Genomic DNA, 13,723 nt, shown 5'->3' with positions numbered 1-13,723 from the left:
CGCACTCCACCAGAGATTTCTTCAGTTCCTGGAAGGCTTTGGTACAATCATCTGACCAATCTGCAGGGGTAAGTTTGCGGAATGTGCCCTGGAGCTTCTGAGCCCTGCCAGCTTTTCCCCTTCTCTTTTGCCCTCCAGTCAGAGCAAACAAAGGTTTAGCAATGGCGGAACACTGTGGGATAAAATGCTGATAGTAGAACACCATGCCGAGGAAGGACTTTATCCTGCGGACAGATGGTGTAGATCCGTCATCCTCCATCATATCGCGCACTGCTAGCTTTGTGATGACATCCACCTTTGCAGGGTCGACTGACACACCTCCACTGTTGATAATATGACCAAGGAACCTCACCTGCCTCTGCATGAGATGACACTTTTTGGGTGCTAACTTCAGATTGTTCTCTCTCAGCCGCTCAAACACCATGCGAAGTCGACACAGAGCTTCGGCCTCAGATGGTGCAAAAACCAAAAGATCGTCCAGGTAACAGAGCAGCCTTGAGAAGTTTAGATCACCAAAAATGCCAAGCATCATCCGCATGAAAGTAGCGGGGCTATTGCACAACCCCTGCGGCAAGCGATTGTACTCGTGCAACCCCAGGGGAGTGGTAAAAGCAGTGTACTTTTTATCATCTTCATGCATGCGGATATTATAAAACCCTGAGGTGAGGTCCATGGTGCTGAACAGACAGTTCCCACCAAGAGCAGCAAGGCAGTCCGATTGGTGTGGCAGAGGATGGGCGTCCTTCAGTGTGCGTGCGTTAAGCCACCTAAAGTCAGTGCATACCCGCAAACCTCCATCCCTCTTCCAGACCATGACCAGGGGAGAAGCGTAGTCACTCATTGACTTCCTGATAATACCCCTTGCCTCCATCTCTGACAGAACTTGCCTCAGCTTCTGGTAATGCGCTGGGGGAACTCTGCGGTATGGCAACCGGAAGGGGCGATCGTCAATAAGGCGGATCCGATGGGTGACGCCCTTAGCCTCTCCACAGTCTAGTGGATGTTTGGAGAAAATGTCCTGAAATTCACAAAGTAATTCTACCAACTTATGCCTGTAAGGTTCACTGATCTGACTGGAATTGATGTCTATGTCACTTAGACCCACATCTGCTAAGCTCTTGGGGTGTGCAGCTTGCACTGGAGGACATTTAGGAGGAGCAGCTGATGGTGGTGTGTCTTCCAAAGCCTGGAACCCTTGAAACAGATTCAGATCCTCAGCCGCTAGACAGGGTGATACATCAGCTAACTTGCAGTTACGTTTAAGCATTATGGATTTCTCTGTTGGGTTCACGACAGTCATAGGGATCCACCTGTCTCCCCACATCGGAGTAATGACGCGACCCACAATGACAGCACGGGGAAGAGCTTTGGAGCAAGTCGGCTCCACAATGACTGTGCTGCCTGGAGACACAGGCACGCTGTTAGGGAGTCTGCCCCAAATTAAATGTTCTGACCTGGGCATTAGAGTGACTGCTTGGGTAAGCTTGACCGTCCCGATCTTATTGGGCACATCAGCACCTTTCCACCGTTCAACACCCATGAACATAGATAAGAAACGCTCAGTATCTGTGTCACACCCATGCGTGTTTGTTGAGGCCATATCCCAGTAGTGACTGTTGCTCTTCATCACATGGAGGAGATGTTTGATTACGTTTGAGCCCAAGATAAGATCATCGCGCTGGCCTGGTACAACAAGAGTAGGGACAAGACAAGTGGTGTCATACAACTGTAGCTCTAGATCATACAAACCCTCTGGCTGTGCCTGCACACCACCGCAACCAATTAGCACAACGTCCTGTGCTGAATGCATCTCTTTTGGTAGTGCGCCATTCTCACGGAGTTTCTGCTCAGCAACCTTACTCATGGTACAAGCCATTGAACCAGAATCTAGCATTCCTCTAAGCTGCACTGAACTGTTGACCAAGACTGGGCAGTAAAACAGCTCACTGAAAGCATGGACCCTTTGAGTGGCTTGGAAGACTAACCTGCATCCGTGAGGCACTTTAGCGCGGCTTTGTTCGAACAAGGTTTCCGCATCACTGTCATCGTCGAGGGTTTCATGAATTTCGCTCACACCGCCCCTCTCCAGATGCGAGCCATTCAGTTTAACTGCTGGCTGTGGGTCGAATCATTACTGCTGGGTGCTGGACCTTGTGGAGCACTCCGTGTGGGACAATTCTTCTTCCAGTGGCCTGGGGACAAGCATCTCAAGCACAGGTTTTCACGTCGGCAATGTGCAAGCGTGGAATGACTAGTGGCACCACATGCTCTGCAGGCTCTATTAGACACCGCTGGAGAAGTGTGACCCGGCCCCGGTGCCTGAGACTGGATCTGAGTTTGTTGCGTAACCAGTTTTTCTAACAGACTCACCAAACTTTTCATGCAGTCATTGTCAGTGGCACTATGGATCGGCTGCATCTGGGCAGTGGGAGGTGGCAGGGGCATACCAGAGCCAAGTTCGTGCGCCGGTGGCAAGGAAGACTGTGTATGAACCACATGCTCAGTAATGCTACGGTTCTGTAACCATGCAGCATCACGTGCCTTTTTGTCCTGCATATACTCATCTAGTCGCTCCTGAATCTCGGAAGCAAGCCACTTCTCCGCTGCCTTGAACTTGAAAATCCTGGAAAGAGACTCATCAGGACAATGTTTAAGGAACATCATGCTAACTTCCCGGCTTGGATCATCAAGGTTGCGCCCTTGCCGTTTCAAGCACTCCTCTGCCACATCTACAGTTTTATTAAGCCGAATCCAGTATTCCATAGCGTCCTCCCTCTTGTAAGGCAGTGTATTATAAAAGTTAGCTAAAGGCATATTTGAATAGGTCAAGTCACTGAAATGTTGTCTGAGAATATCAAAAATCACGGAGGGGTTCTGGAAGTGATCAGTAGCTAGGTTGCGTAGCTTGATCTTCACTACATCGCCTGCCTTGCCCATCAATCTGGCCAGAATCTCCTGAGAATGCTCATGCAAAGGGATAGCACGTTTTTTCAGGTACAGCATCATGAGGCTTTCCCACTCCTGGACTGAATATTTATCTGTACTGTCACCTCTAAAGTTCGGGGGTTCTTTGACGTCTGGTTGCATTATAAGCCTAACGTTAGACAGCGTTACCTCTGGCTCCTGCTTCGGATTTTCACTATGTCCGCTATCACTGCTGCCCATACTGTTACCCTTTAGCTGAGCGGTAATCGATTTTCCCAATTCTTCAGCCAACTGAGTAATTAGAGAGCTTAAATCTGAGCATTGGTTAGTCTGACTTGGCATAACTCGATCAACATTACGAGTGGACGTTAATGCTGGTGTATCTAACTCAATTCTCTGTCCAGGTGTTCTCACATCACATTGGTCAGTTTGACTTGGCATAACTCGATCAACATAACGAGTGGACGTTAATGCTGGTGTATCTAACTCAATTCTCCGTCCAGGTGTTCTTAAATCACAGGGCCGGTTGAAAAAACCCCTCCCTATTCCCGGCAGAATACTAGAGTCAAAATCACCGTTAACATCACCACTTGCACCATATGCCCCACTCCCTGCCATTGTGACGTTTGTAAAGGAAATAAATGCTTACCTATTCAAACAGAGCAAGAAATAGATGAAAAAAAAACAGTGCAAATAAAACCTTGCTTAAAACTTAATAGGACCAGAAAGACAAAATATGTTGCATATGCAAACAAAAATGTTTTGGATAGTCTATAGTCCCATGAGTGAAGCAAACCTCGGCGAACAAGCTGGCGTTGTTCTCTGTGGCACTCCATCCGGGTCACGGCACCATTGTAACGGGTGTGTGTGTCGTGAGTCCTGTGACCGTCATTTACACTGTCCTGACACACCCGTAATACTTCTGCGTTGTGTTCTGCGTGTCCGTAGTAAGCGAAGGGGAAGAATGAACTCTGAGGCGATCAGTGCTGTAACTACTGCTGCTTTACTTCGATGGTCTGTTCACAAAGAAACAATAAACAACAACTGAAGACAATGTGTACAGCGTGTTTTTTCCACACAGGCGAGCCGTCGGCAGACACACTCAAGTACCGAGGCCTACAGCTCCCTCCTAGCAGATAACGCACATGGAAAACTAGCTCGAGCACATGTCCGACAGAAAAACTAGAAAAACAGCGCTTTCCCCTCCATTTACTCTTATATGACAAACATAAAATATGCGTCACACAGTATTTTGAATGATTTAACATCAAACTAGTTTTGGAGTAATTTTAGGTCTTACAAAACACAATTATAATGGGAACATGAAGAAACACTGACCTCCTCTCAGCTCGTAACCCGCGGACTGAGAGGCTAAGCGGGAAAGCTGTTACATCTAGCTTTCTCTTAAAGAGACAGTACAGGTATTAGACAAACTCTGGTCTGAAATGAAATTATAATGTTGCAGTGCATTTACCAGGATTTGGTGGAGTTTCTTCACATTGTAGTGTTAATTTTGATTGGGTTACACTAGCGCAGACATTACGCAGAGCACAAATCATGTAACGGCCAGAAATATGTGTATTGTCTCTTTAAGGGAGCGAGTTGAATGTATGGAATATTGTTGTTTTTTTAGCTTTCTGCCGTAAACCAACTCAGACCACTGCTCTTTATTTTATCTTTATTTCATTTCTGTAAGTAACGCATTCAATGAGCTTTGGACAACTCACCAGTTCATGTATGAACAGTCAAGTAGTGCTGGAGCCCAGGTTTATTTTGGTCAACCAGCAAATAAACAGACTAAGTGGAATACCACCAGCGCGAGTATGAGTCAGTGATTCACCTCTCCTCTGTGTGCTTCGTGTTTCACTCGGCTGTTAACTGTCCAAGTTCACTTCTATCCGGGACAGAGTGGAGATTTAAGGTGGAACTAACTCCGAAAAGCAAGCAATACAAGCATATAATTAGACTGAATAGATCTGTTTTTATGGATCGGTCACATTGTCACCGATACCCGATCTAGAATCGGTGCATCCCTAAGACACATGTGCACATGTTTTACTTCCAAGCTCCCCCCCCCCCCCTTTGGGAACCACTGTCCTAACCATTAAGACGGCCATGTAAATTTGAAGTTATCGGTAAAATATCAGTTGTGTGGGATTATTTTATCTTAAAATCCATTCAGTCAGAGATTAATGAGACCAAAACCGAGTACTTCCACAAAATATGTGCACTAATAAGTGCACAAAATAAGAGCACTAATTACAAAGTTAAATCAATAACGAATGTTGCGTAAACAAAAGCATTATATCAGGCTCAGTTCATTTCTAATTGACAGACATGAATCTATGATGTGATCAAAGATGCAGGAGATTAGCTTAGAATAGCTTTAAATGCATCTGAATACAGAACCAAACATTCAGAATGGAAAAATAATATGGTAGACAGTTAAAACAACTTTAATCTGGAAGAATTAGGCTGAAATATTTTCCCTAGTAGAATAATTTTAAATGATTTTCTAAACCAGCTATAAAATAATGCATATACAATGGGATTGCAAGTGGAATTAGAATAACCAACCCAAGAAAGGAAGTCAAACAAACCACGTGGAAATACAAGTCCAAGAAATGGATCAAATAATGAACAGATAAAAAATGGAGCCCAAAATAAAATAAAAACACCTATGACAATGGCTAAAGTTTTGGTAGCCTTTATCTCAGTCTTCCGCACTGATGTCTGCCGCTGGCTGGTCTTCACTTGGCCATTTTGAATCATGTGTGCTTGTCTTTGAGCAATATGGAATATTTTCAGGTATATACTGATCAGGACAACAGCAGGGATATAGAAATACATCATTGTGAACACAACACTTGCAGTTTTACTGAGATACACAATGCAACCGCCCTCACAGGCAATAGTACTGTAGTAAAAATCTTCTACACCCAGAATACCAAGCTCCAGAAATGCAATCCCAAATCCCACAAAAATTGCAAGGGCCCAACATACAAAGATCATCAACAAAGTAGTATTAGTGGTCATTTTAGTGTGGTACAGAAGGGGGTGACATACTGCATAATATCGATCTAGGGAAATTATACACAGATTTAATATTGAGGCCGTACACATTGTGACATCAAGGCTGCTGTGAATTTTACAGAATAAATTCCCCAAAAACCAGCAGGTCTCAACAAGGCGTAACATACTGGGAGGCATCACCATCCCTCCTACAAGCAGATCAGCCACAGCCAGAGAAAGAATGAGGTAGTTAGTTGGAGTGTGGAGCTGCTTGAAATGAATGATGGTTATGATCACCAGGAGGTTTCCTAATAATGTAAAAAATGTTATGAGGGTAAGCAAAATGTACATGAATGTCCGAGTCTCCAAGGCATAAACAGTCTTTACACATGAATTTTTCACAGATGCATAGCAGAGTGGAAGGTTTTCCTGCATTACACTCTGGTTAACAGTCCATTTGTAGTCCATATTGTTTTTACCTGTAATATCTCTGAGAATCTAACTGTGAAAGAGAAAAATAACATTTAAATGGAAATTCTTATCATAATCATTAGATTATCAAATAATTATCTAAACAGTTTAAAAATAAAACATAGTATGTAAACACACACCACATAAAAATGTATCTGAACAGTATCTGTATCTGAAAAATGTATCTGAATAGTACATTTTGAAGCTATGTTTAATTTTGTTTCAAAATAAAAACAGAATATTTTTATGTACAGTTAGAGCTACAACAGGAGTCTTACCTCTGTTTGCACTAGGGCTACATAGAGGATGAGTGATTTATATATACACTCTTGTTCACTGCCCTGTTCATCATAATCACATGTTCAGTTACCCCATTCCTCAAAGTAAGCATGATCTTTATTAGTATATACAAAACATTAGTATTAGTAAATCTCTTTAATCTTCCTTTTGTAATACTAAGACACAGTGATTTTAACATGCACTCTGCATCGTACAAATGTACTAATCATCATCTTATTATGCAATGCTTTCAGACTACACATTTCACTACATATGTATTACATATGTTTTTGTAATGCTTTGTGTTAATGTAAAAAAAATGTCCACCTTTTTTCACCAGACATCCAAATAGCATTTGTCGGCCTGCTTCTCCCTGGGATGTGAGCACCAAAACCATGCTGGCCCGAAACGGCAAAAACAAAGAACCCATGCTATGCTAGCCACCGAGCTACTCACACAAGATGCCCAGTCCATGTACACTACCGTTCAAAAGTTTAGGGTCACTTAGAAATGTTCTTATTTTTTAAAGAAAGGCAGTTTTTTTTCAATTTAGCTAACATTAAATGCATCAAAAATACACTCTATACATTATTAATGTGGTAGCTGTAAACGTCTGGTTTTTAATGCAATATCTACATAGATGTATGGAGACCCATTTCCAACAACCATCACTCCAATGTTTGTGTTTGCTAACTGCGTAAGGAGGCTATTGGATATTTAGAAAACCCTTGAAAACCCTTGTGCAAGTAGGTTAGCACAGCTGAAAACAGTTTTGCTGATTAGAGAAGCTATAATACTGACCTTCATTTAAGCTAGTTGAGAATCTGGAGCATTACAATTGTTGGTTCGATTAAACTCACAAAATGGCCAGAAAAAGACAACTTTCAATTTAAACTCGACAGTCTATTCTTGTTCTGAGAAATGAAGGCTATTCCATGCAAGACATTGCCAAGAAACTGAAGATTTCCTACAATGGTGTGTACTACTCCCTTCAGAGGAGAGCACAGACAGGCTCTAACCAGAGTAGAAGGAGAAGTGGAAGGCAAGTACATTAGAGTCTCAAGTTTGAGAAATCGATGCCTCACAGGTCCTCAACTGGCAGCTTCATTAAATAGTACCCGCAAAACGCCAGTGTCAACGTCTACAGTGAAGAGGTGACTCCGGGATGCTGGCCTTCAGGGCAGAGTGGCAAAGAAAAAGCCATATCTGAGACTGGCTAATAAAAGAAAAATATTAATATGGGCAAAAGACCACAGACATTGGACAGAGGAAGATTGGGAAAAAAAGTGTTATGGACAGATGAATCAAAGTTTGAGATGTTTGGATCACACAGATGAACATTTGTGAGACGCAGAACAACTGAAAAGATGCTGGATGAGTGCCTGACACCATCTGTCAAACATGGTGGAGGTAATGTGGTGGTCTGAGGTTGCTTTGGTGCTGGTAAAGTGGGAGATTTGTACAAGGAAAAAGGAATTTTGAATAAGGAAGGCTATCACTCCATTTTGCAACACTATGCCATACCCTGTGGACAGCGCTTGATTGGAGCAAATTTCATCCTGCAACCGGACAATGACCCAAAGCACACCTCCAAATTATGCACAAACTATTTAGAGAAGAAGCAGGCAGCTGGTGTTTTATCGGTAATGGAGTGGCCAGCGCAGTCACCAGATCTCAACCCCATTGAGCTGTTGTGGGAGCAGCTTGACCGTATGGTATGAAAAAAGTGCCCATCAATCCAATCAAACTTGTGGGAGCCGCTTCAGGAAGCATGGGGTGAAATTTCTCCAGATTACCTCAGCAAATTAACAGCTAGAATGCCAAATGTCTGCAATGCTGTAATTGCTGCTAAGGGAGCTGTAACGACTGAAACCAGACAGACAAGCAGGGTGGGGCTAACGGGCAAGGGACAACAGAACCAAGGGAACCCAGAGTGACTGCTAGGAGAGGGGGCGTAGCCATATGTGACATTACCCCCCCTCAAAGCGTGCCAATCCAGGGCACGCAAGGGCAGACAGGACAGGGGACCAGACTAGGACAAGACAGGGAACCATGGCAGAGACAAACACACAAGCAAAAACAAATCCAGGAAACGGAGAAGGAAAAAATAAACAACAGAACCAGAAGAAACAAAGGAAAATGCAGGAAAGACAGATGGAACAGAGCAGGGTGGGGGCCAGAGAGCAGGGCCAAAGGGTCCGGGATTACGGCAGTGACGTCCAGTGGTGGTAAGACCCAGGGGTCCTGCGGAAGCAGCAGTGATGTTCAGCGGTGGCAGGCCCGGGGATGCAGCGGCGACGATTAGCAGGGGTAGGCTTAGGGTTTCTGGGTGTACCACAGCGACAATGAGCGGCAGCAGATCTGGGGTGTCCAGGGGCTTTGCCTCTAGAGCAGGAACTACCTCCTTACATGCCACAATAATGGGAGTTGACGCCTTCTGGATCACGGAAACTTGAACTGGCCTCCTTCGGGCCTCATGAACAGGTGGCTGGGCAGCCATGGACCCATGGAGCGTTGAAGCAGACGCATGTGTTGAGTAGAGCCAGTTTTCTTAAGGGCAAATCCACAAACAGTTGGGGTCACGGTCAGTGATGTCAGTAACGCGTTACTTAGTAACGCGTTACTCTAATCTTACCACTATTTTCAGTAACGAGTAATATAACGCGCTACAATTTCCAGTCCAGTAATCAGATTAAAGTTACTTATCCACGTAACTATGCGTTGCTATTTTTATTTTCCCTAGTAAAAATATATATTTTTGCTTTCTTCTTGGCTCAGTTCTACTTTTGTGTCTGACCGTAGCGCTCGACCCCATGAGAACGCGAGCGCGTTTTACAAGTCATTTTTTGCAGTGTTCTCCGTAACGATATGTGGTAGTATAAAGAAACACCCCTCAAAAACAGGGGAAGAAACATTTACCTGACCAATTTTAATGTTGCTTTGTGTTCCACGTTTGAAAAATGCAGGAATTTTGGCTAACGTAGCCTACTTTAAAATGCTTGAAATTGTAATGGTATTTCGTTTCACAAGCTGTCTGACTGAACAGTTCGCTTGTATTACGTTAACAAATAAATTTACAAATAATACCGTGCAGCTACACAAACGTAATGTCAGGAGATACTGTACTACTACTCCTCACGGCGAGTTCCCTAATGGACACTTGGCCACTCAAGGAGTCTTAGCCCTTTAAGTGACACTGGGGGGCGGGGCATGCGCGCGCCAGTGTTGCGTTATCAATAAAGTTTCCCTCCTTGGGATTTTTGGATTAAGCAGTTTCTGCCTCGGTTACCAAACCTGCTTCAATACATTGTTACTGTTAAAAATGCACTTCCAATAAAGTCAGTATTGGAAAAATGTCACGGTCACGGTCCAGGGTAATAAAGCCAACAAGGATATCCACATTAACAAACAGGAAAAAACAGGCAGACTGAACTTGAAAGAAATAGATAGATAAACAAACAATCTGGGAATACACAGAGTCCAGATAAACACAAAGACAGAATTATTAATCACAGATATACATATACCAACAACCTGAAAAATAGCAAGAAATCAATACAAGAACAGTTAAGGTCCAACACTATATCAAAAATCTAGGTATCACTTTTGACAATGACCTAGGTTTAAAACACAGTGTTACCAGTGTCTGAAGAACAGCATTCTATTATCTTCATCACAGAACCAAGGTCAGAACTGTCCAGAGATATCCTCACAGCAACTTCTGCATTCATGCATTCACATCATCATGCCTGGACTGTTGCTCTGATATGAGATTTCTGTAAGGCATTTAATTAAGCCATTCTGAAACAATTGTTTTTAACAGTGTTTTCACTTTTACTAGGCACTTTGATCTCATTTAAGGCCCTTTGATTTTAATTTCCTTGAAATGTAGAAATGTAGTTTTTAAATAATTTCACTTAATATAAATTTTATTTAAAAAATAAATTCTTTGTTTGAATAACTTTCATAGTACTTTTAATTCTTCCTTTTAACTAAATTGTATATAATATTTTTCTTTTTTTCTTCCTTTTTTAATTTATGGCAACTATCTTCCTGAGGTGATACATCTATATACGTTTTAAACTATGTTTATGGAAGTACTATACAAATAATGTTTATTATTATTATTATTTAAACATGTTACAAACTTAAGTAAAATATTCAGGAGAATAGTGTAAACTAAGAGATTCCCCACACATCTTTATTCAAGCCAGCCATTTCAATGAATATTCCTTCTTACACCAAAAATCCCAGAGCTAGTAAATCTCACTATGTATGACGGTGTATAATTTGACATATCTCCACCATTTGTGCTGAAGGCTCAAATGCAGTTTGTACTTTTAAACCTTTTTATTCACATGGGTACACGAAGGAAAAATAAAAAAAATATTGGTGATTAGTGTTTGTCATGTTTAATCTGAAGCTTATGTGCATGATGGGTTGTTGCCTTAGAAAAGTCCACTGTGGGAAGGGAGTTTAGCTGCTCTGAAGCTGTTGAACATGCGGTGGTCTACTCTTTCTGGTGTTTTTACTGTGAAAAGAGATTAACTATAGAAGAACCTGGAAGAAATATTTTACCTGTTATAAGCATACAGAAAGCCTTTCTAAACCATTTATAGAAGAGAGCATACACAATAGGGTTGCAAGTTGAATTTAAATATCCAATCCACACAAGCATATCAAACAGTACAGAGGGAATTGAGTATCCCATGAAAGGATCTATGACATTACAGATAAAAAAAGGTGTCCAGAGTGAAAGGAACACCCCCATAATCACAGACAGTGTCTTTGTTGCTTTGCTCTGCTCTTTGCTTATTACTGGCTGTGTGATACTCTTGCATTTCATATCCTGAATAGATTTTGCTTGCTTTCGTGCAACATGGAATATTTTTGTGTATATACTGAGCATCACAAGACCAGGAAAGTAGAATGCAAGCAAAGAAGTAAATAAGGTGCATGCAGCACTTTGGAACAACACACAACCACCTTCACACACCACATTCTCATAGTAGAACTCCTCACTGCCCAGGATGTTAAGTTCCAGGAATATTATACCAAATCCGACTATAACAGAGACACTCCAGCAGATGGAAATCATGACCAGTGTGACAAAAGTGGTGATTTTACTTTGGTATAGCAGGGGTCTACACACAGCATAGTATCGGTCGATAGATATGAAACTAAGATTTAATATTGACGCAGTACATAAAGTGACATCAACACTGCTGTGTATTTTACAGAACAATTTCCCCAAATACCAGCAGGTTTCCACAGAGCGTATCATACTCGGAGGCATCACAAGTGCCCCCAGCAGGAGATCTGTCACAGCCAGAGAGAGAACGAGGTAGTTTGTTGGCATGTGTAGCTGCTTGAAATGAACGATGGTCAGGATGACAAAAAGGTTCCCAAACACTGTTAAAATTACAACTGAACCAAAGAACAAGTACAATGGAACTCTCACAAACAGTGGATAAACAAACTTGGAACAAGACCCATTTAAAGATTCATAACACAAAGGGGTGATGTCCAATGTAGGGGATGAATTCATTCTGATGTCAAGACTTTGCTGAAATAAAAATACCTGCAAATTAAATAATTAGGTTCCCCTTTTTCCCCCAGCATCCACGCAAGTACATTTAATACCACCAGCAGCAAAAAATCTGTGAAGTTGTTATAGTGACAGAAATGCTATCTCTGAAAGAACAGCAACATTTAGCCAATCAACACATAGTCTGTAAACCAGTCAAAGTATTCACAATCTGATCCCAATGAATCCACTAAATGTCTGACTCCAATTCATTCACTAAGTGATATTCTAGACCAGAGTCATTCTTTGTGTATTTATACCGTAAACATTCATGCCATTGTATTTATAATGTCAGTGACACATTTGCTATCTCCCTGTGGAGGAGGAGCAACAGAGGCACACGTCAGTACTAGCTCAAATCACTTGACTAAGGATATTGTAGAAATTCCTGCTTTAGTAGTAAATGTAAGTCACCCCCATATATTGTATATTTTGTTAAAGCCAAAGCAATTGTATTTTATTTTGAAAAAATTTGTGTTGAAAAGTTAACTTCCTGTCTTAAGTGAAGCACTTTTATTTTGAATGTTTCTGACTTCTAGCAATCCTACTACATGCCCACTTGTACATTATCCTTCCACTCTTTTCCAGAATGTCAAGAGAACTCCTTCCGTTAATCTCAGCAATCATCAACTCCTTAGTATAGGGTCATGTACCTACCATGTTCAAGATGGCAAAGGTGGTACCAATCTTGAAAAAAGCAACACTTGACACCTCTGACATGAACAACTACAGACCGGTATCACTTCTTTCTTTTCTATCAAAAACTCTGGAGCGAGCAGTCTATGATAGAGGTCTGCACTCCCGCGGTAGTCCCGTGGGTCTCGCGGGACCCATCAGAATATTTAGCAGCGCAGGTAGGGTTGCCACCTGTCCCGGTTTTCCCGGAACTGTCCCAGTTTTCACGTCGCTGTCCCGGTTTTCCCGGGCTGTCCCGGTTTTCCTTCTTTTTAATATTCGGTCCCGGCAAAAAAAAAAATTCATTTAATGTCCCGGTTTTCACACGGTTAGTTCAAACGACTATTTAGACTGTTTCTGCACACTTTAAATCCATCTTTTTTTCTCGCTGTGTCCATTGTACACCACCCCCCCCGGTAACATTTTACGTTCGCCACCCCCCACCCCACCCCCCGTCCGAAAATTTACATTCACGTATGACAGAGTGTCCTTGTTTTTTGTCAGACCTAGGTGGCAACCCTAAGCGCAGGACAGAATTTAATTGTTATTGGCAGGAGCGGGAGTTTAATTAGTCCAGGCGATGCGGGAGCAGGACCACATATACATGTAGAAAAATCCCGCAAAATAATAATAATGCAACTTATTCCATGCATAAGGAACAGGAGGAAAACAACTAATCATTCAGTAAGTAAGCAATAAACTAATTCAAGATATTGGCTAAGGAACTGAAGGAACATGAAGTGTGCGTCATTTCGTCATTTTGATACAGAAATG

The 13,723-nt window shown here is 42.2% G+C and overlaps 2 protein-coding genes across 2 annotated transcripts; both read right to left on the bottom strand.

Moving 5' to 3' along the window:
• Nucleotides 1–5,370: 5,370 nt before the first annotated feature.
• Nucleotides 5,371–6,405, bottom strand: LOC143522433 (trace amine-associated receptor 1-like). Its single transcript, XM_077016153.1, has one exon. It carries the CDS (start codon nucleotides 6,403–6,405, stop codon nucleotides 5,371–5,373), a length of 1,035 nt encoding a protein of 344 aa, XP_076872268.1.
• Nucleotides 6,406–11,215: 4,810 nt separating this feature from the next.
• LOC143523620 (trace amine-associated receptor 1-like) lies at nucleotides 11,216–12,235 on the bottom strand. The gene is made up of 2 exons (XM_077018178.1): nucleotides 11,710–12,235; nucleotides 11,216–11,673 (listed from the first exon to the last, which is right to left on the bottom strand). Exons 1-2 carry the CDS (start codon nucleotides 12,233–12,235, stop codon nucleotides 11,216–11,218), a joined length of 984 nt encoding a protein of 327 aa, XP_076874293.1.
• Nucleotides 12,236–13,723: the final 1,488 nt, after the last annotated feature.

This window comes from Brachyhypopomus gauderio, chromosome 9 (assembly GCF_052324685.1).
Source record: "Brachyhypopomus gauderio isolate BG-103 chromosome 9, BGAUD_0.2, whole genome shotgun sequence".
NCBI classification, from domain to species: domain Eukaryota; kingdom Metazoa; phylum Chordata; class Actinopteri; order Gymnotiformes; family Hypopomidae; genus Brachyhypopomus; species Brachyhypopomus gauderio.
The sequence above is the reverse complement of the archived record's forward strand: the minus strand, read 5'-3'. Positions and strand labels throughout refer to the sequence as shown.

Excerpts from the sequence above, each read along its gene's own strand:
- LOC143522433 (XM_077016153.1), bottom strand. The coding sequence starts at position 6,405 with ATGGACTACAAATGGACTGTTAACCAGAGTGTAATGCAGGAAAACCTT.
- LOC143523620 (XM_077018178.1), bottom strand. The coding sequence starts at position 12,235 with ATGAATTCATCCCCTACATTGGACATCACCCCTTTGTGTTATGAATCT. Across the intron at positions 11,674-11,709 it reads GGAACTTAACATCCTGGGCA|GTGGTTGTGTGTTGTTCCAA; the intron begins GTGAGGAGTTCT and ends TGGTGTGTGAAG.